Genomic DNA, 26,152 nt, shown 5'->3' with positions numbered 1-26,152 from the left:
TATTCTGACATTTCACATTCTTAAAACTGACTTAAGACAGGGAATATTTACTAGGATTAAATGTCAGGAATTGTGAAAAACTGAGTTTAAATGTATTTGGCTAAGGTGTATGTAAACTTCCGACTTCAACTGTGTGTGTGTGTGTGTGTGTGTGTATATATATGTATATGTGTGTGATAGAGAAATTATACATAAAACATGTCGGTGCTCATCGACCATTGGACAAACATTACCCAACAAGTTGGAAATCGCGAATTCGGGCCTCCCGGGTGGCACAGTTAGCACTGCGATGCAGTTACTTAGACCACTGTGCCACCCGGGAGGCCCGAATTCGCAATTTCCAACTTGAGATTCTGGGTTCGAGCCCAGGCTCTGCCGCAGCCGGCCGTGACCGGGAGGCCCTTGGAGCGGCGCACATTTGGCCCAGCATCGTCCGGGTTAGGGAGGGTTTGGCCAGCAGGGATATCCTACTATCATCGTGCACTAGCAACTCCTGTGGCGGGCCGGGTGCAGTGCACGCTAACCAGGTCGCTAGGTGTACGGTGTTTCCTCCGACACATTGGTGCGGCTGGCTTCCGGGTTGGATGTGCGCTGTGTCAAGAAGCAGCGTGGCTAGGTTGGGTTGTGTTTCGGAGGACGCATGGCTCTCGACTTTCGCCTCTCCCGAGTCCGTACGAGAGTTGCAGCGATGAGATAAGACAGTAACTCCACCAATTGGATACCACGAAAAAGGGAAAAAAAAAAAAATATCCAATTTCTTTTTTCTTTTTTTTTACAATAATCGCAAATTCAACAATGAGTGGTTTGGAAGGAATCAGCAGCTAACTGCAAGTGTTACAAAGCAATCACTAGCCTGCTATTCAATGGAGTGGGTGTGTGGTCCAAGTCTGTGTGTAACTTCACTAGGGTAAGGGGCAGCATTCGGAATTTTGGATGAAAACCGTGCCCAAATTAAACTGTCTGCTACTCAGTCCCAGAATATACAGTGAGGAGAACAAGTATTTGATACACTGTCGATTTTGCAGGTTTTCCTACTTACAAAGCATATAGAGGTCTGTAATTTTTATCATAGGTACACTTCAACTGTGAGAGACGGAATCTAAAACAAAAATCCAGAAAATCACATTGTATGATTTTTAAATAATTAAATTGCATTTAATTTACATTGGCCATGCTGTCAATCCATGCTGTCAATCCCTTGGTCTCAACATCAACCTGTGCAATTGGGTCCTGGACTTCCTGACGGCCGCCCCCAGGTGGTGAAGTTAGGAAACAACATCCCCACTTTGCTGATCCTCAACACTGGGGCTCCATAAGGGTGTGTGCTCAGCCCCCTCCTGTACTCCCTGTTCACCCACGACTGCGTGGCCAAGCACGCCTCCAACTAAATCATCAAGTTTGCAGACGACAACAGTAGTAGGCTTGATCACCAACAACGACGAGACGGCCTATAGGGCGGAGGTGAGGGCACTCGGAGTATGGTGTCAGGAAAACAACCTGTCACTCAGTCAACAAAACAAAGGAGATGGTCGTGGACTTCAGAAAACAGCAAAGGGAGCACCCCCCATCCATATCGACGGGACAGCAGTGGAGAAGGTGGAAAGATAAGTTCCTTGGCGTACAGATCACGGACAAACTGAAATGGTCCACCCACACAGACAGTGTGGTGAAGAAGGCTGAAGAAATGTGGCTTGTCACCTAAAACCCTCACACACTTTTACAGATGCACAATTGAGAGCATCCTGTTGGGCTGCATCACCGCCTGGTGTGGCAACTGCTCCGCCCACAACCGTAAGGCTCTCCAGAGGGTAGTGAGGTCTGCACAACGCATCACCGGGGGCAAAGTACCTGCCCTCCAGGACACCTACAGCACCCGATGTCATAGGAAGGCCAAAAATATCATCAAGGACAACAACCACCTGAGCCACACCCTGTTCACCCTGCTACCATCCAGAAGGCGAGATCAGTACAGGTGCATCAAAGCGGGGACCGAGAGACTGAAAAACAGCTTCTATCTCAAGGCCATCAGACTGTTAAACAGCCATCACTAACACAGAGAGGCTGCTGCCTACACAGACTTGAAATCATTGGTCACTTTAATAAATGGATCACTAGTCACTTTAATAATGCTTACATATCTTGCATTACCCATCCCATATATTATATATACTGTATTTTATACCATCTATGGCATCTTGCCTATGCCGCTCGGTCATTGCTCATCCATATATTTATATGTATATATTCGATTCCATCCCTTTACTTAGATTTGTATGTATTAGGTAGTTGTTATGGAATTGCTAGATTACTTATTAGATATTACTGCACTATCAGAACTAGCAGGGACGGCTGGTAGCCTAGTGGTTAGAGCGTTGGACTTGTAACTGAAAGGTTGCAAGATCGAATCCCTGAGATAAGGTAAAAATCTGTCGTTCTGCCCCTGAACAAGGCAGTTAACCCACTGTTCCTAGGCTGTCATTGAAAATAAGAATTTGTTCTTAACTGACTTGCCTAGTTAAAAAAAAAAGGGTAATCATTTCACTACAATAACATCTGCTAACCATGTGTTTGTGACAAATAAAATTTGATTTGAGAAGGAATCAAGGACAGAGGAAGCTAAGAGCAAACAATTCAGATTCTACCCATGACTTATTATTAGCAGTTTTCTAACATGATGTTTTATTGACTTGTGTTGTGATGTACTTCAAGTGTGCTTCGATGGCGGGAAGTATTTGCATAAAGTTGAGCTTTCCCCAACTTTTGTCCCACCCTGTTCACGACCCTCGCCCATGCTAGCATCGCCCAACAGTACCCCGCACACTTCGCTTCTCTGCCATTGAAAATGAATGGCTTTCCGTAGTTTCATCACCCATATCGTCTTCAGAGGCACTGTGAGCCTTTTCTTTGAAATATTTTTGTTTGTAACAAACAGCTGTGTAGTATGTTGTTTGTGTCTGTCTTCAGCCTACATGCAGACATGAGCTTTCTGTTAAAGTGAAAGTAAACTTGCCTGTTGAGCCACTCAATTGAAAAAAACAGGATGGGTGTAGCCTATGACAAAGGTAAAATAACCTAGCCAGAGATTTCACATCTAATATCCATTGTAAACTAAACATATTTTTAGGTTACCACAAAGTAATTACCATCCTTTTTGCTGATTAATTCAGATTAGACTAATCCATACTGTGCGGGATCCTATTTGGTGCCTCCCTGTGACTCATTATGAAGACTGACCTACAGCAGGTGGTGCATCTAACCCCTTGTCTTGACTGTAACAGTAGCCTGAACAGTACTGTAAATACAGGTAGAACAGGTATCCCCTTCAGGGGGTATAGCTCACTGTTGTTGCTGCTGTTATGTCAATCTGTGATTCAGAAATATGTACATGTACACCTTTAACCCGTTTCTATGTGATTGTGATGTACTTTGTTACTATAGATGTGATGTCCTTACCTATTATGGTGATAGGAAGCGCTGTGAGTGTGACAGGTTAAAGGAAATACTCATAGCTTGTTATGCATTAAAAAGTATTAGTAAGTTCATAGTATGTGAGGATCTTAAAACATCTCAGGTTAAGAAGATCATGCATTCAGTATTAGCTGATAGAGATTGATAACATTTATATAATTGTGTTAAAATCCATCAAGCGTACAAAGGGTACGAATTGTGAGAGGAATGTGTAAACGTTATGTTGATCGCTTTAATTTGTCGTGGGTAAAAGTGCTAATCTGTGATCTACTAAATGCTCTTAATCTATGAGCCTGAGATCGATTGCTCTGGTCTCCACTCAAGTTTCCAGAGAAATCGCGGTCTTTTTCTCATTGCACTAAAAGTTTCAATGAGTAAACAATACCGTACCACTCTCGTGATAATTTCTCCCCTTTTTCAGGGGCGTAACATGACAAGTAAACCACGGACAACACCGCCAACAACACCAACTGTGGAAGGCTCTGAAAACAAAAATATATACATTTTTGTGTTGATATGTTTGTAAGGACCGACGCTGGAGACAGGAAGCAGGTACAGGGAGAACATTTAATAAATGACAGACATGAAACAGGACCAGCGTCTGGACAGGGGACAAATGAACATCAATGCAGACACAGGGAACACAGAGGACACAGACTGATAAAGTGGAGGCAATCAAATAATGATGGAGTTCAGGTGGGTCCAGTGAGGTGCAGGTGAGCGTAACGAAGGGGACAGGTGTGCGTAAAGATAGGCAGTCTGGCGCCCTCGATCGCCAGAGAGGGAGAGCGGGAGATGGCGTGACAATGTTGAAAGAAATGTAAAATGAATTCAACAGTGCAACATTCAAAATGTCCTACAACACTAGCAGTGTTACTAACACATCAATACATAAGACTGTTTTATTTAACTAAGCAAGTCAGTTAAGAAAAAATTATTATTTTCAATGACGGCCTAGGAACAGTGTTTGTTTAGGGGCAGAACGACAGATTCTTTTTTTTACCTTGTCATCTCAGTGATTCAATCTTGCAACCTTCGGTTACTAGTCCAATGCTCTAACCACTAGGCTACCTGCCATCACTACTCACCTGACTAGTGTCCACTCACCTGAGACAAACACCTCTCCAACTGGCTCACTGACTTCCCCTTCCACACTAACAGTGTTCTTCAGCTTGCAGATGTACTTGTAACCATTGGTTGATTTGCCAGTGTCGCTCTTAGAGACAATCAGCTGTTTTCCTATGACCTCCCACGCCCCCTCTCCCACTTTCCAGCTGTAGGTGATGGGTTCAGCATCAGTGGTGTCGCCTTCACAGGTCAGAGTGCAGGAGGTTTTGTTGGCGTTACAGGAAGAAGTGATTGTGGGTTTGGGGACTGCCTCTGTAAATAGAGGAAAGAAACAGGAATAATTTGGGGAAATGCTTGTGAGGCACTACACAACAAGCTGTTTCTACATGACCACGCACAAACATACACATATATATGCACACACGCACAGAAACACTTACTGATAACAGATACTTTATATGTCTTGTCAAGTAGTTTGCTGTTGAACTCCACAGAATAAACTCCACTGTCTGTTTCCATCAATCCACTGATTCTCAGCTCTCCAGTATTCTGGTCCAGGGTTGTACGCTCTTTGAAGGCACCATAGATGTCCAGACCACCAAAATCCTTGTCCCACTCTGCCACCTTTTCCTTCCCATGTTTCCATAGGATGCTTATGATGGAGTCAGGCACTGTGGATTTGTCCGGTGTCAACACCAGCTCACCTTCCACTTGATGATAAAGATCTGGAAAAGCAGACATTTCATACATGTATCAGAGTATCAATGTATCCAGGGTAATACAGTATGGTTAGGGTATAAATATGTAGTCCTAACCCTATTGGCATTGAAAGATACATTATTATCAACCTTTACTGTTTATGTCTAGAATTCTGCTTGCTGGGTGTATCTGGTCTATGTAGTCTGGCCACGTTGACTAGTATGTCCCCCCTCACCACCACCACTGGAGCAGAAATTTATCTAGACTACACCACAGATTAAAGTATTTGTCTACACCCTGTTCACTATTATATCACTAGCTAGGTTTCCATCCAATTTATGACTGATTTTCATACAAATATTTAAAAATCTGCATGTAACAATACGCACAATTTCCCACCAGAGAGATGTTTCCATCAGAATGCCTTTTTTCAGATAAAAGGCTGTGCGTGATGACATAGTCCACATAAAAATTACTTTCTGTTAAATTCCTATGCACCAAATGAAAAATACACATTTAAATGGGTTTCCATCGCATTTTCAACTCTACTGAAGATTTGTCACGAACTGCTAAGTTACATAGACTGCGGTGTTACATAGACTGCTGTGTTATCAGTGGCGACCCATCATTCATGGCAGGTGGGGTAGAGCCCTACCTTTTTTGAGCCCCTCCTGTTCAGCTAAAATAAAATGTATATATATATATATATATAAATTATTTGTTGTTGTTGCTTGTTTTGCATGTTATTTTGGCATGAATATGTGTCACATCCGTTCGCAAACAATGTAAAAAAAATATATAGAAATCAATGAGTTAATAAAGCCGGATAAAAACATGGTTTCTTTTTTGCTTTCTTGAGTAAGGCAGTTCCAGAATACAGGTGTTTCAGCCTAGCTCAATGCTTTCTGTGGTGGTTGGGCAGCCAGCGGAAAATACGGAGCGTAGGTGTTGGTAATGTTCTCTAGTTGCGCCATGATTTGCTCAGTGTTCTGTCACTCATGGGGACACTACGTCACCGCAAAATCTATGGGGAGTGCTCGAAAATTCAATCCCCCTTGTGTGCTGCTATAGAGTTACATTAGATGTGCCTATCCAAGAAAACTCAAGGTCATTGGACACAGATAAAATGACATCAAATCACATTATATCTACCGCAGCTTTGATTGGACTGATAATGTCAACATCATACTTTCAAAATCTTAGCGAACAAGATAGACAAGCAGTCATCATCATGAATCACGTCGACTACCTACTGGCAAATCCTTTTCAATCCCTGTCATATATATACACACACTGCTCAAAAAAATAAAGGGAACACTTAAACAACACAATGTAACTCCAAGTCAATCACACTTCTGTGAAATCAAACTGTCCACTTAGGAAACAACACTGATTGACAATAAATTTCACATGCTGTTGTGCAAATGGAATAGACAAAAGGTGGAAATTATAGGCAATTAGCAAGACACCCCCAATAAAGGAGTGGTTCTGCAGGTGGTGACCACAGACCACTTCTCAGTTCCTATGCTTCCTGGCTGATGTTTTGGTCACTTTTGAATGCTGGCGGTACTTTCACTCTAGTGGTAGCATGAGACGGAGTCTACAACCCACACAAGTGGCTCAGGTAGTGCAGCTCATCCAGGATGGCACATCAATGCGAGCTGTGGCAAGAAGGTTTGCTGTGTCTGTCAGCGTGTCCAGAGTGTCCAGAGCATGGAGGCGCTACCAGGAGACAGGGCAGTACATCAGGAGACGTGGAGGAGGCCGTAGGAGGGCAACAACCCAGCAGCAGGACCGCTACCTCCGCCTTTGTGCAAGGAGGAGCACTGCCAGAGCCCTGCAAAATGACCTCCAGCAGGCCACAAATGTGCATGTGTCTGCTCAAACGGTCAGAAACAGACTCCATGAGGGTGGTATGAGGGCCCGACGTCCACAGGTGGGGGTTGTGCTTACAGCCCAACACCGTGCAGGACGTTTGGCATTTGCCAGAGAACACCAAGATTGGCAAATTCGCCACTGGCGCCCTGTGCTCTTCACAGATGAAAGCAGGTTCACACTGAGCACATGAGCACATGTGACAGACGTGACAGAGTCTGGAGACGCCGTGGAGAACATTCTGCTGCCTGCAACATCCTCCAGCATTACCGGTTTGGCGGTGGGTCAGTCATGGTGTGGGGTGGCATTTCTTTGTGGAGCCGCACAGCCGTCCATGTGCTCGCCAGAGGTAGCCTGACTGCCATTAGGTACCGAGATGAGATCCTCAGACCCCTTGTGAGACCATATGCTGACACATGCACATTTGTGGCCTGCTGGAGGTCATTTTGCAGGGCTCTGGCAGTGCACCTCCTTGCACAAAGGCGGAGGTAGCGGTCCTGCTGCTAGGTTGTTGCCCTCCTACGGCCTCCTCCACGTCTCCTGATGTACTGGCCTGTCTCCTGGTAGCGCCTCCATGCTCTGGACACTACGCTGACAGACACAGCAAACCTTTTTGCCACAGCTCGCATTGATGTGCCATCCTGGATGAACTGCACCACCTGAGCCACTTGTGTGGGTTGTAGACCACGTCTCATGCTACCACTAGAGTGAAAGCACCGCCAGCATTCAAAAGTGACCAAAACATCAGCCAGGAAGCATAGGAACTGAGAAGTGGTCTGTGGTCACCACCTGCAGAACCATTCCTTTATTGGGGGATGTCTTGCTAATTGCCTATAATTTCCACCTTTTGTCTATTCCATTTGCCCAACAGCATGTGAAATTTATTGTCAATCAGTGTTGCTTCCTAAGTGGACAGTTTGATTTCACAGAAGTGTGATTGACTTGGAGTTACATTGTGTTGTTTAAGTGTTCCCTTTATTTTTTTGAGCAGATACACTTAGGTTGGAGTCATTAAAACTTGTTTTTCAACCACTCCACAAATTTCTTGTTAACAAACTATAGTTATGGCAAGTCGGTTAGGACATCTACTTTGTGCATGACACAAGTAATTTTTCCATCAACTGTTTACAGACAGATTATTTCACTTACAATTCACTGTATCACAATTCCAGTGGGTCAGAAGTTTACATACACTAAGTTGACTGTGCCTTTGAACAGCTTGGAAAATTCCACAAAATGTCATGACTTTAGAAGCTTCTGATAGGCTAATTGACATCATTTGAGTCAATTGGAGGTGTACCTGTGGATGTATTTCAAGGCCTACCTTCAAACGCAGTGCCTCTTTGCTTGAAATCATGGGGAAATCAAAAGAAAACAGCCAAGACCTGAGAAAGAAATTGTAGACCTCCACAAGTCTGGTTCATCCTTGGGAGCAATTTCCAAATGCCTGAAGGTACCACGTTCATCTGTAAATACTAATTGAGTGTATTTAAACTTCTGACCCACTGGGAATGTGATGAAAGAAATAAAAGCTGAAATAAATCATTCTCTATATTATTCTGACATTTCACATTCTTAAAATAAAGTGGTGATCCTAACTGACCTAAGACGGGGAATTCTTACTAGGATTAAATGTCAGGAATTGTGAAAAACTGAGTTTAAATGTATTTGGCTAAGGTGTATGTAAACTTCCGACTTCAACTGTGTGTGTGTGTGTGTGTGTGTGTGTGTGTGTGTGTGTGTGTGTGTGTGTGTGTGTGTGTGTGTGTGTGTGTGTATATATATATATGTGTGATAGAGAAATTATACATAAAACATGTCGGTGCTCATCGGCCATTGGACAAACATCACCCAACAAGTTGGAAATTGCGAATTCGGGCCTCCCGGGTGGCACAGTGGTCTAAGTAACTGCATCGCAGTGCTAGCTGTGCCACCAGAGATTCTGGGTTCGAGCCCAGGCTCTGCCGCAGCCGGCCGTGACCGGGAGGCCCATGGGGCGGCGCACATTTGGCCCAGCATCGTCCGGGTTAGGGAGGGTTTGGCCGGCAGGGATATCCGTGTATCATCGTGCACTAGCAACTCCTGTGGCGGGCCGGGTGCAGTGCACGCTGACCAGGTCGCTAGGTGTACGGTGTTTCCTCCGACACATTGGTGCGGCTGGCTTCCGGGTTGGATGTGCGCTGTGTCAAGTAGCAGCGTGGCTAGGTTGGGTTGTGTTTCGGAGGACGCATGGCTCTCGACTTTCGCCTCTCCCGAGTCCGTACGAGAGTTGCAGCGATGAGATAAGACAGTAACTACTACCAATTGGATACCACGAAAAAGGGGGAAAAATATATATATATCCAATTTCTTTTTTCTTTTTTTTACAATAATCGCAAATTCAACAATGAGTGGTTTAGAAGGAATCAGCAGCTAACTGCAAGTGTTACAAAGCAATCACTAGCCTGCTATTCAATGGAGTGGGTGTGTGGTCCAAGTCTGGGTGTAACTTCACTAGGGTAGGGGGCAGCATTCGGAATTTTGGATGAAAACCGTGCCCAAATTAAACTGTCTGCTACTCAGTCCCAGAATATACAGTGAGGAGAACAAGTATTTGATACACTGCCGATTTTACAGGTTTTCCTACTTACAAAGCATATAGAGGTCTGTAATTTTTATCATAGGTACACTTCAACTGTGAGAGACGGAATCTAAAACAAAAATCCAGAAAATCACATTGTATGATTTTTAAATAATTAAATTGCATTTAATTTACATTGGCCATGCTGTCAATCCATGCTGTCAATCCCTTGGTCTCAACATCAACCTGTGCAATTGGGTCCTGGACTTCCTGACGGCCGCCCCCAAAAATCCAGAAAATCACATTGTATGATTTTTAAATAATTAATTTGCATTTTATTGCATGACATAAGTACCTACCTACCAACCAGTAATGATTCCGGCTCTCACAGACCTGTTCTTCTTGTTCTTGTTCTTCTTTAATAAGAAGCCCTCCTGTTCTCCACTCATTACCTGTATTAACTGCACCTGTTTGAACTCATTACCTGTATAAAAGACACTTGTCCACACACTCAATCAAACAGACTCCAACCTCTCCACAATGGCCAAGACCAGAGAGCTGTGTAAGGACATCAGTGATAAAATTGTAGACCAGCACAAGGCTGGGATGGGCTACAGGACAATTATCAAGCAGCTTGGTGAGAAGGCAACAACTGTTGGCGCAATTATTAGAAAATGGAAGAAGTTCAAGATGACGGTCAATCACCCTCGGTCTGGGGCTCCATGCAAGATCTCACCTCGTGGGGCATCAATGATCATGAGGAAGGTGAGGGATCAGCCCAGAACTACATGGCAGGACCTGGTCAATGACCTGAAGAGAGCTGGGACCACAGTCTCAAAGAAAACCATTAGTAACACACTACGCCGTCATGGATTAAAATCCTGCAGTGCACGCAAGGTCCCCCTGCTCAAGCCAGCGCATGTCCAGGCCCGTCTGAAGTTTGCCAATGACCATCTGGATGATCCAGAGGAGGAATGGGAGAAGGTCATGTGGTCTGATGAGACAAAAATAGAGCTTTTTGGTCTAAACTCCACTCGCCGTGTTTGGAGGAAGAAGAAGGATGAGTACAACCCCAAGAACACCATCCCAACTGTGAAGCATGGAGGTCGAAACATCATTCTTTGGGGATGCTTTTCTGCAAAGGGGACAGGATGACTGCACCGTATTGAGGGGAGGGTGGATGGGGCCATGTATCGCGAGATCTTGGCCAACAACCTCCTTCCCTCAGTAAGAACATTGAAGATGGGTCGTGGCTGGGTCTTCCAGCATGACAACGACCCGAAACACACAGCCAGGGCAACTAAGGAGTGGCTCCATAAGAAGCATCTCAAGGTCCTGGAGTGGCCTAGCCAGTCTCCAGACCTGAACCCAATAGAAAATCTTTGGAGGGAGCTGAAAGTCCGTATTGCCCAGCGACAGCCCCGAAACCTGAAGGATCTGGAGAAGGTCTGTATGGAGGAGTGGGCCAAAATTCCTGCTGCAGTGTGTGCAAACCTGGTCAAGAACTACAGGAAACGTATGATCTCTGTAATTGCAAACAAAGGTTTCTGTACCAAATATTAAGTTCTGCTTTTCTGATGTATCAAATACTTATGTCATGCAATAAAATGCAAATAAATTACTTAAAAATCATACAATGTGATTTTCTGGATTTTTGTTTTAGATTCCGTCTCTCACAGTTGAAGTGTACCTATGATAAAATTACAGACCTCTACATGCTTTGTAAGTAGGAAAACCTGCAAAATCAGCAGTGTATCAAATACTTCTTATCCCCACTGTATGTTTGAGGAATTTTAATTATGGGATTTCTGTTGTTTTGAATTTGGCGCCCTGCAGTTTTACTGGCTGTTGACGAGGTGGGATGCTACCGTCCCACATACCCTAGTGAGGTTAAGGCTCTCTTTTCCTATCTTAAAAGGATAAGCATTCACATGCCATGTGCCAGAACAGGTTGAATACATTGGCCATGCTGTCAATCCATGCTGTCAATCCCTTGTTCTCAACACCAACCTGTGCAATTGGGTCCTGGACTTCCTGACGGCTCAGCCCCCTCCTGTACTCCCTGTTCACCCACGACTGCGTGGCCAAGCACGCATCCAACTCAATCATCAAGTTTGCAGACGGCAACAGTAGTAGGCTTGTTCACCAACAACGACGAGACGGCCTATAGGGTGGAGGCGAGGGCACTCGGAGTATGGTGTCAGGAAAACAACCTGTCACTCAGTCAACAAAACAAAGGAGATGGTCGTGGACTTCAGAAAACAGCAAAGGGAGCACCCCCCATCCACATCGACGGGACAGCAGTGGAGAAGGTGGAAAGTTAAGTTCCTTGGCGTACAGATCACGGACAAACTGAAATGGTCCACCCACACAGACAGTGTGGTGAAGAAGGCTGAAGAATTCTGGCTTGTCACCTAAAACCCTCACACTTTTACAGATGCACAATTGAGAGCATCCTGTTGGGCTGCATAACCGCCTGGTGTGGCAACTGCTCCGCCCACAACCGTAAGGCTCTCCAGAGGGTAGTGAGGTCTGCACAACGCATCACCGGGGGCAAACTACCTGCCCTCCAGGACACCTACAGCACCCGATGTCATAGGAAGGCCAAAAATATCATCAAGGACAACAACCACCTGAGCCACACCCTGTTCACCCCGCTACCATCCAGAAGGCGAGATCAGTACAGGTGCATCAAAGCGGGGACCGAGAGACTGAAAAACAGCTTCTGTCTCAAGGCCATCAGACTGTTAAACAGCCATCACTAACATAGAGAGGCTGCTGCCTACACAGACTTGAAATCATTGGTCACTTTAATAAATGGATCACTAGTCACTTTAATAATGTTTACATATCTTGCATTACCCATCCCATATATTATATATACTGTATTTTATACCATCTATGGCATCTTGCCTATGCCGCTCGGTCATTGCTCATCCATATATTTATATGTATATATTCGATTCCATCCCTTTACTTAGATTTGTATGTATTAGGTAGTTGTTATGGAATTGTTAGATTACTTATTAGATATTACTGCACTGTCAGAACTAGCAGGGACGGCAGGTAGCCTAGTGGTTAGAGCGTTGGACTTGTAACCGAAAGGTTGCAAGATCAAATCCCTGAGATAAGGTAAAAATCTGTTGTTCTGCCCCTGAACAAGGCAGTTAACCCACTGTTCCTAAGCTGTCATTGAAAATAAGAATTTGTTCTTAACTGACTTGCCTAGTTTTAAAAAAAGGGTAAGCATTTCACTACAATAACATCTGCTAACCATGTGTTTGTGACAAATAAAATTTGATTTGAGAAGGAATCAAGGACAGAGGAAGCTAAGAGCAAACAATTCAGATTCTACCCATGATTTATTATTAGCAGTTTTCTAACATGATGTTTTATTGACTTGTGTTGTGATGTACTTCAAGTGTGCTTCGATGGCGGGAAGTATTTGCATAAAGTTGAGCTTTCCCCAACTTTTGTCCCACCCTGTTCACGACCCTCGCCCATGCTAGCATCGCCCAACAGTACCCCGCACACTTCGCTTCTCTGCCATTGGAAATGAATGGCTTTCCGTAGTTTCATCACCCATATCGTCTTCAGAGGCACTGTGAGCCTTTTCTTTGAAATATTTTTTGTTTGTTTGTTTGTAACAAATAGTTGTGTAGTATGTTGTTTGTGTCTGTCTTCAGCCTACATGCAGACATGAGCTTTCTGTAAAAGTGAAAGTAAACTTGCCTGTTGAGCCACTCGATTGAAAAAAAACAGGATGGGTGTAGCCTATGACAAAGGTAAAATAACCTAGCCAGCGATTTCACATCTAATATCCATTGTAAACTAAACATATTTTTAGGTTACCACAAAGTAATTACCATCCTTTTTGCTGATTAATTCAGATTAGACTAATCCATACTGTGCGGGATCCTATTTGGTGCCTCCCTGTGACTCATTATGAAGACTGACCTACAGCAGGTGGTGCATCTAACCCCTTGTCTTGACTGTAGCAGTAGCCTGAACAGTACTGTAAATACAGGTAGAACAGGTATCCCCTTCAGGGGGTATAGCTCACTGTTGTTGCTGCTGTTAAGTCAATCTGTGATTCAGAAATATGTACATGTACACCTTTAACCCGTGTCTATATGATTGTGATGTACTCTGTTACTATAGATGTGATGTCCTTACCTATTATGGTGATAGGAAGCGCTGTGAGTGTGACAGGTTAAAGGAAATACTCATAGCCTGTTATACATTAAAAAGTATTAGTAAGTTCATAGTATGTGAGGATCTTAAAACATCTAAGGTTAAGAAGATCATGCATTCAGTATTAGCTGATAGAGATTGATAACATTTATATAATTGTGTTAAAATCCGTCAAGCGTACAAAGGGTACGAATTGTGAGAGGAATGTGTAAACGTTATGTTGATTACTTTATTTTGTCATGGGTAAAAGTGCTAATCTGTGATCTACTAAATGCTCTTAATCTATGAGCCTGAGATCGATTGCTCTGGTCTCCACTCAAGTTCCCGGAGAAATCGCGGTCTTTTTCTCATTGCACTAAAAGTTTCAATGAGTAAACAATACCGTACCACTCTCGTGATCATTTCTCCCCTTTTTCAGGGGCGTAACATGACAAGTAAACCACGGACAACACCGCCAACAACACCAACTGTGGAAGGCTCTGAAAACAAAAATATATACATTTTTGTGTTGATATGTTTGTAAGGACCGACGCTGGAGACAGGAAGCAGGTACAGGGAGAACATTTAATAAATGACAGACATGAAACAGGACCAGCGTCTGGACAGGGGACAAATGAACATCAATGCAGACACGGGGAACACAGAGGACACAGACTGATAAAGTGGAGGCAATCAAATAATGATGGAGTTCAGGTGGGTCCAGTGAGGTGCAGGTGAGCGTAACGAAGGGGACAGGTGTGCGTAAAGATAGGCAGTCTGGCGCCCTCGATCGCCAGAGAGGGAGAGCGGGAGATGGCGTGACAATGTTGAAAGAAATGTAAAATGAATTCAACAGTGCAACATTCAAAATGTCCTACAACACTAGCAGTGTTACTAACACATCAATACATAAGACTGTTTTATTTAACTAAGCAAGTCAGTTAAGAACAAAATCTTATTTTCAATGACGGCCTAGGAACAGTGTTTGTTTAGGGGCAGAACGACAGATTCTTTTTTTACCTTGTCATCTCGGGGATTCAATCTTGCAACCTTCAGTTACTAGTCCAACGCTCTAACCACTAGGCTACCTGCCATCACTACTCACCTGACTAGTGTCCACTCACCTGAGACAAACACCTCTCCAACTGGCTCACTGACTTCCCCTTCCACACTAACAGTGTTCTTCAGCTTGCAGATGTACTTGTAACTGTTGGTTGATTTGCCAGTGTCGCTCTTAGAGACAATCAGCTGTTTTCCTATGACCTCCCACGCCCCCTCTCCCACTTTCCAGCTGTAGGTGATGGGTTCAGCATCAGTGGTGTCGCCTTCACAGGTCAGAGTGCAGGAGGTTTTGTTGGTGTTACAGGAAGAAGTGATTGTGGGTTTGGGGACTGCCTCTGTAAATAGAGGAAAGAAACAGGAATAATTTGGGAAAATGCTTGTGAGGCACTACACAACAAGCTGTTTCTACATGACCACGCACAAACATACACATATATATGCACACACGCACAGAAACACTTACTGATAACAGATACTTTATATGTCTTGTCAAGCAGTTTGCTGTTGAACTCCACAGAATAAACTCCACTGTCTGTTTTCTTCAATCCACTGATTCTCAGCTCTCCAGTATTCTGGTTCAGGGTTGTACGCTCTTTGAAGGCACCATAGATGTCCAGACCACCAAAATCCTTGTCCCACTCTGCCACCTTTTCCTTCCCATGTTTCCATAGGATGCTTGTGATGGAGTCAGGCACTGTGGATTTGTCCGGTGTCAACACCAGCTCACCTTCCACTTGATGATAAAGATCTGGAAAAGCAGACATTTCATACATGTATCAGAGTATCAATGTATCCAGGGTAATACAGTATGGTTAGGGTATAAATATGTAGTCCTAACCCTATTGGCATTGAAAGATACATTATTATCAACCTTTACTGTTTATGTCTAGAATTCTGCTTGCTGGGTGTATCTGGTCTATGTAGTCTGGCCACGTTGACTAGTATGTCCCCCCTCACCACCACCACTGGAGCAGAAATTTATCTAGACTACACCACAGATTAAAGTATTTGTCTACACCCTGTTCACTATTATATCACTAGCTAGGTTTCCATCCAATTTATGACTGATTTTCATACAAATATTTAAAAATCTGCATGTAACAATACGCACAATTTCCCACCAGAGAGATGTTTCCATCAGAATGCCTTTTTTCAGATAAAAGGCTGTGCGTGATGACATAGTCCACATAAAAATTACTTTCTGTTAAATTCCTATGCACCAAATGAAAAATACACATTTAAATGGGTTTCCATCGCATTTTCAACTCTACTGAAGATTTGTCACGAACTGCTAAGTTACATAGACTGCGGTGTTATCAGTGGCGACCCATCATTCATGGCAGGTGGGGTAGAGCCCTACCTTTTTTGAGCCCCTCCTGTTCAGCTAAAATAAAATGTATATATATATATATATATAAATTATTTGTTGTTGTTGCTTGTTTTGCATGTTATTTTGGCATGAATATGTGTCACATCCGTTCGCAAACAATGTAAAAAAAAATAATAGAAATCAATGAGTTAATAAAGCCGGATAAAAACATGGTTTCTTTTTTGCTTTCTTGAGTAAGGCAGTTCCAGAATACAGGTGTTTCAGCCTAGCTCAATGCTTTCTGTGGTGGTTGGGCAGCCAGCGGAAAATACGGAGCGTAGGTGTTGGTAATGTTCTCTAGTTGCGCCATGATTTGCTCAGTGTTCTGTCACTCATGGGGACACTACGTCACCGCAAAATCTATGGGGAGTGCTCGAAAATTCAATCCCCCTTGTGTGCTGCTATAGAGTTACATTAGATGTGCCTATCCAAGAAAACTCAAGGTCATTGGACACAGATAAAATGACATCAAATCACATTATATCTACCGCAGCTTTGATTGGACTGATAATGTCAACATCATACTTTCAAAATCTTAGCGAACAAGATAGACAAGCAGTCATCATCATGAATCACGTCGACTACCTACTGGCAAATCCTTTTCAATCCCTGTCATATATATACACACACTGCTCAAAAAAATAAAGGGAACACTTAAACAACACAATGTAACTCCAAGTCAATCACACTTCTGTGAAATCAAACTGTCCACTTAGGAAACAACACTGATTGACAATAAATTTCACATGCTGTTGTGCAAATGGAATAGACAAAAGGTGGAAATTATAGGCAATTAGCAAGACACCCCCAATAAAGGAGTGGTTCTGCAGGTGGTGACCACAGACCACTTCTCAGTTCCTATGCTTCCTGGCTGATGTTTTGGTCACTTTTGAATGCTGGCGGTACTTTCACTCTAGTGGTAGCATGAGACGGAGTCTACAACCCACACAAGTGGCTCAGGTAGTGCAGCTCATCCAGGATGGCACATCAATGCGAGCTGTGGCAAGAAGGTTTGCTGTGTCTTTCAGCGTGTCCAGAGTGTCCAGAGCATGGAGGCGCTACCAGGAGACAGGCCAGTACATCAGGAGACGTGGAGGAGGCCGTAGGAGGGCAACAACCTAGCAGCAGGACCGCTACCTCCGCCTTTGTGCAAGGAGGTGCACTGCCAGAGCCCTGCAAAATGACCTCCAGCAGGCCACAAATGTGCATGTGTCAGCATATGGTCTCACAAGGGGTCTGAGGATCTCATCTCGGTACCTAATGGCAGTCAGGCTACCTCTGGCGAGCACATGGAGGGCTGTGCGGCCCCACAAAGAAATGCCACCCCACACCATGACTGACCCACCGCCAAACCGGTCATGCTGGAGGATGTTGCAGGCAGCAGAACGTTCTCCACGGCGTTTCCAGACTCTGTCACGTCTGTCACATGTGCTCATGTGCTCAGTGTGAACCTGCTTTCATCTGTGAAGAGCACAGGGCGCCAGTGGCGAATTTGCCAATCTTGGTGTTCTCTGGCAAATGCCAAACGTCCTGCACGGTGTTGGGCTGTAAGCACAACCCCCACCTGTGGACGTCGGGCCCTCATACCACCCTCATGGAGTCTGTTTCTGACCGTTTGAGCAGACATGCACATTTGTGGCCTGCTGGAGGTCATTTTGCAGGGCTCTGGCAGTGCTCCTCCTTGCACAAAGGCGGAGGTAGCGGTCCTGCTGCTGGGTTGTTGCCCTCCTACGGCCTCCTCCACGTCTCCTGATGTACTGGCCTGTCTCCTGGTAGCGCCTCCATGCTCTGGACACTACGCTGACAGACACAGCAAACCTTTTTGCCACAGCTCGCATTGATGTGCCATCCTGGATGAACTGCACTACCTGAGCCACTTGTGTGGGTTGTAGACTCCGTCTCATGCTACCACTAGAGTGAAAGCACCGCCAGCATTCAAAAGTGACCAAAACATCAGCCAGGAAGCATAGGAACTGAGAAGTGGTCTGTGGTCACCACCTGCAGAACCATTCCTTTATTGGGGGATGTCTTGCTAATTGCCTATAATTTCCACCTTTTGTCTATTCCATTTGCCCAACAGCATGTGAAATTTATTGTCAATCAGTGTTGCTTCCTAAGTGGACAGTTTGATTTCACAGAAGTGTGATTGACTGGGAGTTACATTGTGTTGTTTAAGTGTTCCCTTTATTGTTTTGAGCAGTGTATATGCATGCACCACTTTTCTGTTTTACATTTTTTTTAAAGAAGTAATTTTTTTCATTTCACTTCACCAATTTGGACTATTTTGTCTATGTCCATTACATGAAATCAAAATGAAAATCCATTTAAATTACAGGTTGTAATGCAACAAAATAGGAAAAACGCCAACGGGGGTGAATACTTTTGCAAGGCACTGTACCCCTGACCCCTCAATAACATCTACAGGAGCAGGCCCATTGTATACCTGCATGTATACATCTACCTACCCCCATCCTCTGAAGTCTGACCCCCTCAACCCTGTGAAACTACAGCAACAGAGCCTGTGATCTAAACCTGTACCTTGTCCCTGTGTCCAGGGTTTGTTGTTCCTCGTTCCTCTCTGCAAGTACTTACCCTGCAAGGAACCCCCCCTCCCTAACCCCATCAAATCACATCACATTTTATTTGTCACATGCGCCGAATACAACAGAGGTAGACCTTACTGTGAAATGCTTAATTACAAGCCCTTAACCAACAATGCTGTTCAAGAAATAGAGTCAAGAAAATATTTACTAAATAAACTAAAGTTAAAAAAAAGAAAAGAAAATGATATAACAATAATGAGGCTACATACAGGGGGTACCGGTACCGAGTCGATGTGCGGGGTACAGGTTAGTCCAGGTCATTTGTACATGGATCATGAAACTTCCCTGTGAGCCCTGTCCTGTCTGGATCCTATTGGTCAACCTGTCCTGTATGGGTCCTATTGGTCAACCTGTCCTGTATGGGGTGATGCTATTGGTCATGTGTGTCATGTGTCTCTGTTGCTTGGCTCTGTGCTATCATCATAGTGAGTTGGTTAAGATCGGATAATAACAGCCTTCCGGGTGTGTGTGTGTGTCTCCATAGGAGTATAAGCGTAAGCAGATTGAGGAACAACGTCAAGCCGAGAGACTACAGAGACAGTTACAACAGGAGGTAACACTTATGATGATGTCATATAACAATGTTGTTGAATAATTGAAGAGATGGTAAACTGTTGTCTATTTGTTTTGTAGAGAGCCTACCTGGTGTCTCTACAACAACAGCAGCAACAACAACAACAAAACCAAGATGGCCGACCAGGCGAGAAGAAACCGCTGTATCACTATAAAGACTCAGCTAGTCCTACTGACAAACCTGCATGGGCTAAAGAGGTACACACACACACACACACACACACACACACACACACACACACACACACACACACACACACACACACACACACACACACACACACACACACACACACACACACACACACACACACACACACAGGCCAGGTGTCTACACTGATAGTTTCTACAGACAGAAGCAGAAGGGTTCGAGAGAAGATGCTGGAGAGACTCTGGTCTCTGGACAACATTCATAACTGAAGTTCATGAGTACAGTCTCAGTCGAACTACAACATTGTCTGTATAGTGGTGCATACAGTATGGGTTTGGAACAAGATATTGTGTTCTTCTGTTACAGTTCTCGTGTGTGTTTTATATTTGATGTGTGTGTTTGAAGAGTGTGCATGTGTGAATTGGTCTGTCCACTCACCTCGCCCATTCCTCAGACAAAGCCACTCCTTCAACCAACCTTCATCCTCCATTCCCTGCCACGCCAACCCCCCTCGCCGAGCCCCCTCCAACCCCACCCGCCCACCTCACATCCGTATCTCCCTGGAGACCAGTGATCTAGTAGATCCCGTTCTGAAACAGGAGATCAGCCAGCAGGTTAGAGAGATGAGAGCTCAGAAAGCCGGTCAGAGGGTGTTCAGACAGAAAGAAGATGCAATACCGGAGCCAACCACCTGGGGTACAACAACCGGGGTCCAAAAGGGCCTAGCCGAGCCGGTCAGAAGGCTGGTCAGCAAGACCGAGGGAGCAGTCCCAGACCTAAACACCAAGGGCCTCAGCACAACCCCAACCAGGGGCCACAGCATAATGGGAAGGGGCAACAGGCTGGCTTTAACCGAGGCTCCAGCCCTAACCAAGCCCCAAAAGAGAGCCCCATCTCTAATCCCCAAGCCCCTAACCAAGAGGCCCTCAATGGACCGTACCCATATCCGCAGCAGGTCTCCAAGGTGAACAGCCTCTGGCATGTTAGAACATGTAGGTAAGGGAAGACGGCAAAGTCAGATCCCCCTTGGAGGGCTCTTCCACCCCCTACTCTGTGTGTCACCTGTTTGAGGGAGACTCTCCAACGGAGAGTGAACGCCTCTAAGTCAGAATCCCCCCTAAACGTAACGATACCGTAGCGCCACGGATGTTCGGTTGGCCCGGGATAGCCTGCCTCTTTTGGCAGGTGAGTAGAGCCATTTGTGATGGGGTTGGGGTGCGGCCGGATGAGTTGCCGCCCCTCTCCTGATGCGCACTGCATGATTGTGTGCAATATAGAAGGGTAGTCAATGTACATTCTGAACCTTGGTTGAGGTCAGTAGATCACATGACCAAGGAGCTATTGAAATTAGAAAGTTTGAAGAATTCATGTAAAATCGTGTGAGAGGAAAATGGACGAACTAAAGGGTGTGCAATGTGTAGGCCAGCTGAGTGTACATTATGAACCTTGTTTGAGGTGTGTGGGTCACATGAACAAGGCGCTATTGAATTTCAAAAATTCAAAAAATAATTTAAAATAGTGCCAAATGTAAATGGACAAAAACAAGTGTGTGCAATATGTGCCATCAGGTTAGCTAGAACCAGTTTGGAAAGTTTTAGGAGTAATGGTTAAAGGGCTATTGAAATGTGTAACATTTGATTTGTCACTATGTTGACGGTCCCTAACTGCTGTTGGTGGAAGCAAGGAAAACTACAGGCGAATATCCAACCTGAAACTGTTTTTACTTCCGTAAAAAAACTTAATGTGAAAAAGTAGATTTTCAGCCCGGGCCTCCTAATAAGAGTTGATTCGGGTTGGGGTTATGGTTTGCGTAACATTGTAACCTATGTTTGAGACCAACGCGTGGCGGTGGCTGTGTGAGAAGCGTGACAGTATATTTCACATAACTACAATGAGATTACATTTTATGATCTTTCTCCCTCGCTCTGCTCTGACAGACATGAGCCTGCAACTCTCATCTCTCCAACGTTGCACTTCATAATGTATTTCCTTATAGAATCATGGCCGCGCAGAGGGTTATGGAGGAGCTGCAACACCCTTGATAAACTGAAATAAATTTGACAAAGTTATAGAATTAATGCTGTCTGTTCAGAAATAAATTAAATAATTCAGAATAGCCTACTACACAATGAGAAGGCCTATAATTTAGCCACCGAGGATCAATAGCTTCTTCTAAAAAATAGCCTAGATGTGGATTGTAGCCCAATACCCAATAACAAATTAATAGCCTACAGTCGGGAACGCCTGGCAAATCTGTCAATATATTAACAGCATGCTGACAAAACATTCCTTTCGCAATATTTTATATACAATCGAGGGAAAACACAGATTGGATAGCAAATTGCTCCTGCTGAAAAGAGAAGACTTTATGTGGGCTACCAAAATATTTAATCAAATTCCAAATATTGTTTTACAAAAGACAGAGACAGGCTTTTGGCAGGAGCGCATCGGCCTTCACCAGCAAGTGTGCTGCGCATCATTGGGTGAGTCAGTGAAACTGGAAAGCATTTTTAGGACTATAATTTCCTCATCACATTGTAACATACAATATGTGTCTCTACACACTATTGATGGATTCAAGACAATGTCGTTTTTATTGATCTCAGATTCTCAGTTTGTCCGTGTCAAAATAGCCTGCCATTTCAATTACTTGTGCGGTATTAAAAATATTCTACCAAAGTCTCCAGTCATGTAAAATGACATAGAATTGCATGAAATGTGTTTATAAAAGGCGAGATTTTTCCCGGACGCTGGGCTACTAAACATTTTCCAAAAGTGTGCAACTTCTGTAAGCGCCTGTACTCTACTGCTCAATGCCACTACGCAAAGGCGATAATATGCATGGAATGCTTTATTATAAATATATGTTTTTCCCCTCATGCGTTCCAGTACCTCAGAACACCTCAGGTTACCCCCTCTCGCGCTCACTTTTTGTTCCGGAACCTCCCGATTTATAAATTAAGTACAGCAATTAGCACAAAATAGCAAACAAATAGCCTAACAATTATTAGGTAGAGCAAATGCTACGTTCAGCCCCGCCAGTCGGTTCAACTTACCTCCGGAGACCACCGTTCGCGCCAGACAAAGCCAGAAGCATAATCTGATGAGCGTTAGTTTGGGCATATTTGCTAGGTAGTTTGTTTAGATAATAAATAAAAGTAAATTACAATGAGATATGTTTAAACACTGTTTGGTTCATAGCCTAGCCTAGTTTTCTGGTCTTTATTTCCTGAGGCTGTGAAACTTAAAGTAAAATGTGGTTAGCTCCTCCCTATGCATGAGTCATGACCTCTTGGTGCAAAATAAAATTGCGTTCAATTTGACTTGTAAATAATGTTTAATAGCTGCAATACAATCACACTGTATACCAACACATTGCATTATGTTTATTTGCTATAATAATAAAATTATAACCACTTCTGGAATATTCCTGGCTGTAGTCCTTACCCATACCTGGTCTTTGGCACCACCCTATGTGTATGATTAGCTACAAACCCAGAGGAGCAGTGGTCTACCTGACCACTGCTCCTCTGGGTTTCCATTGTCTTTACTACACTTCCTTGTTCTACACCCATCTGAAAGCAATGTGAGTGTCTTGTAGATGATGGTCTTGGTGAAACACGTGGTGGGGGCGTGTCGTTGTTTTAGGAGTAGTTGGTTCTTGATGTATGGGAATTCAACATGGTGTTTGTTTGGGAGAAGTTAGGTTCTTCACCTCTTCTCTCTCTGACGCTCCCATCTTCATCCCTTCTCTGACGGGTTGGTGGAGACCTCTGACCGTCAGTCTGGCTGTTGTGTGTGTGTGGCTCTGCTGGATTCCTCCTCTTGGTCCTCTGATCCTGGCTCCACCTCAGAGTTCATGTCCTGCTGTTGTCTTTACATCATTCTCCTCTCCCTCACCCTCTTGCTTTCCCTCTTTCTCTTCCTCCATCTCGTCTTCCATCTGTCTCTCCCCATCAACATCTCTCCTTCCCTGTCCATCTTTCTCTCCCTCTGTCATTTATTTTGTCACTCCTCTCATGTAACCCCTGGTCAGATCGGTTCCCCCACTGTTTATCCTGAACCTGTTGGGAGTATTAGATTGTGTTTCAGGCTGTATCCATTGCTGGAATGTGACATCTGAAGGGGCTTTGGACGGGATGAGATAAGCCCATCCTCTACCTCTTTCTTCACTTCCCTATCTCTCTCTCTCTCTCCTTCCCCCCCTCCATCTCCAGATTCCTTAGTTGGTGTCCTCATCTGATATTTAGGCAGGTTGGAATCCCGGCCCTGATTCTGGTCCTGATATGGTCCTCTCCAATGAGGATCCTTCCAGCTCTTCCTTCTGTAGTTTTTTACCACCAGGAAGTCTCCAGGGCGCAGACAATGCTCAGTTCCTCCTGATGGATTGGGCGGAGAAGCCTTCACATGTGGGAAGAGAGTCTTAAGAACATTGTTAAGTGAGACACAGTATGCTACCATGTTTTCTTCCATTCCCTGCAGCGTCAATCTGTTTTGAGGAAATGGTGTGTTAGTCACTCTCATGGGTCGCCCTGTCAGCACTTCATGGGGAGAGAGGCCAGTCACTGTGGGGAATCTCTCTCAGAAGAGCTGCTGCTATAGCTCCCCTGCAAGGAAAAGCTTCAATCCATTTTGAAAATAGGTCAACAATCACTAAACAATACTTGTTCACCTCACAAGGGATCAACTCAATGAAGTCCATCATCAAGTGCTCACAGGGGCCTTCTGGCCTGGGATGTGATGGCAGGAATACTGAAATGCAGAGTCCAACATTAGTCATACAGATCACACACTTCTTAAAAAAATGTTCAGCAAACACAGTAAATCCGTAGTTCAATATTTATTTACAAGATTTACCATCCCTCCTTTTGACACATGGTCTTGATTTTTTTTATCCCCTTTTCTCCCCAATTTTCGTGGTATCCAATCGCTAGTAATTACTATCTTTTTTTTTTTTTTTAAATTTTATCCCCTTTTCTCCCCAATTTTTCGTGGTATCCAATCGCTAGTAATTACTATCTTGTCTCATCGCTACAACTCCCGTACGGGCTCGGGAGAGACGAAGGTCGAAAGTCATGCGTCCTCCGAAGCACAACCCAACCTAGCCGCACTGCTTCTTAACACAGCGCGCCTCCAACCCGGAAGCCAGCCGCACCAATGTGTCGGAGGAAACACCGTGCACCCGCCCCCTTGGTTAGCGCGCACTGCGCCCGGCCCGCCACAGGAGTCCCTGGAGCGCGATGAGACAAGGATATCCCTACCGGCCAAACCCTCCCTAACCCGGACGATGCTAGCCCAATTGTGCGTCGCCCCACAGACCTCCCGGTCGCGGCCGGCTGCGACAGAGCCTGGGCGCGAACCCAGAGACTCTGGTGGCTCAGTTAGCACTGCGATGCAGTGCCCTAGACCACTGCACCACCCGGGAGGCCCATGACCATGTGACAATTTAGCAAGGTATTGGAAAGTACAACAGGGATGGCAGGTCTATTAGAATCATCAAGCCATACACCCGAGGTGTCCTTGTGACAGTGTTCAGCCCACCGCCTTTCCTCAGTTTCATCAGCAGCTGCCTGCAAAACCACAACATCATTAAGAGAGAAGTGGTTAGTGGAAACAGGAACTGCTGCTCTCTGTAGAAGGGAGAGAAGAGGAAGCAGCTAGCTTGGCCGCACAATCAGCTTTAGCGTTCCCTTGAGAAACACTGTCCTTTGCAGAAGTGTGTGCTTGGCACTTAACCACTGCAATAGATGAGGGGAGCTGAACGGCCATCAGCAAATAGGAAACAAGATCACTGTGAACAATAGTTGTTCCAGACAAAGTTAAAAATCCTCTATTCTTCCACAAAGTGCCAAAATCGTGGACAACACCTAATGCATATCTATCAGTATAGATATTAACAGAGCAATCCTTAGCCAAAATGCATGCTCTAGCTAAACCAAATAATAGCAGACAAGTGAAGGGGAAGTTTAGCACTTTGCACAGTTTGAACAGTGGTGATAACAGCATAGCATATTCAAAAGAGGAACGTCTTTTAGGTCAAGCCTAGGGCTACAGTCAATCTCAATGGTCAGTCATGTTCTTCACCGGCATCAGCTGTAGGGAGGAGAGTAGAGGCGTTAAGTACAGTACATCTCTTCAGTGTAACATGAGACATCGTCAAAAGGATGTTCTGATAATCTAACAATCTGGTCTGGTCTGAGTGGGTCCTTGTTGTCTTTGGTCAGACGGGAATTTCCCTTGCATGCCTTCACATGGAATGGCCCACCGGTGTTCCCTCGCAGACCCTCACTGCCGAGCTCCATAGGTAGAATCAATCATCCTTCATCGTGATGCCAAATTGTTTTGGAAATTACCACTAAGTCAAAGTTAAATGAACAGATCTTTATTGATATCGGCCGGAGAGGTTACAACAAACTCAATACTCAAAGTACAAGTCTGTCAAAAGCTCTGGGGCAGCTTCTTTTTCAGCACTCGTTATACTCATGCACAAACTAGGCATCTCTGCTCTCAAGGTGCAATCATGACATTGCACACACAGTTTCTAGGCTTTG

At 44.5% G+C, this 26,152-nt stretch overlaps 1 protein-coding gene across 2 annotated transcripts in view; it reads right to left on the bottom strand.

Moving 5' to 3' along the window:
- Positions 1 to 22,852, bottom strand: part of LOC139532421 (cell adhesion molecule CEACAM5-like) — a 56,997-nt gene extending 34,145 nt beyond the window's left edge. For both annotated transcript variants that reach the window (XM_071329975.1, XM_071329976.1), the window contains exons 1-5: positions 22,658 to 22,852; positions 15,369 to 15,653; positions 14,968 to 15,240; positions 4,977 to 5,261; positions 4,576 to 4,848 (exon numbers count right to left, since the gene is read on the bottom strand). In XM_071329975.1, coding sequence (XP_071186076.1) covers positions 4,576 to 4,848; positions 4,977 to 5,261; positions 14,968 to 15,240; positions 15,369 to 15,653; positions 22,658 to 22,724 — 1,183 coding nt within the window. In that variant the 5' untranslated portion in view covers positions 22,725 to 22,852. The remainder of the gene's footprint in view (positions 1 to 4,575; positions 4,849 to 4,976; positions 5,262 to 14,967; positions 15,241 to 15,368; positions 15,654 to 22,657) is intronic.
- Between the last annotated feature and the right edge of the window lie 3,300 nt (positions 22,853 to 26,152).

Source organism: Salvelinus alpinus, chromosome 10 (assembly GCF_045679555.1).
Source record: "Salvelinus alpinus chromosome 10, SLU_Salpinus.1, whole genome shotgun sequence".
Classification (NCBI taxonomy): Eukaryota; Metazoa; Chordata; class Actinopteri; order Salmoniformes; family Salmonidae; genus Salvelinus; species Salvelinus alpinus.
This window is presented reverse-complemented; position numbering and strand designations above follow the sequence as displayed.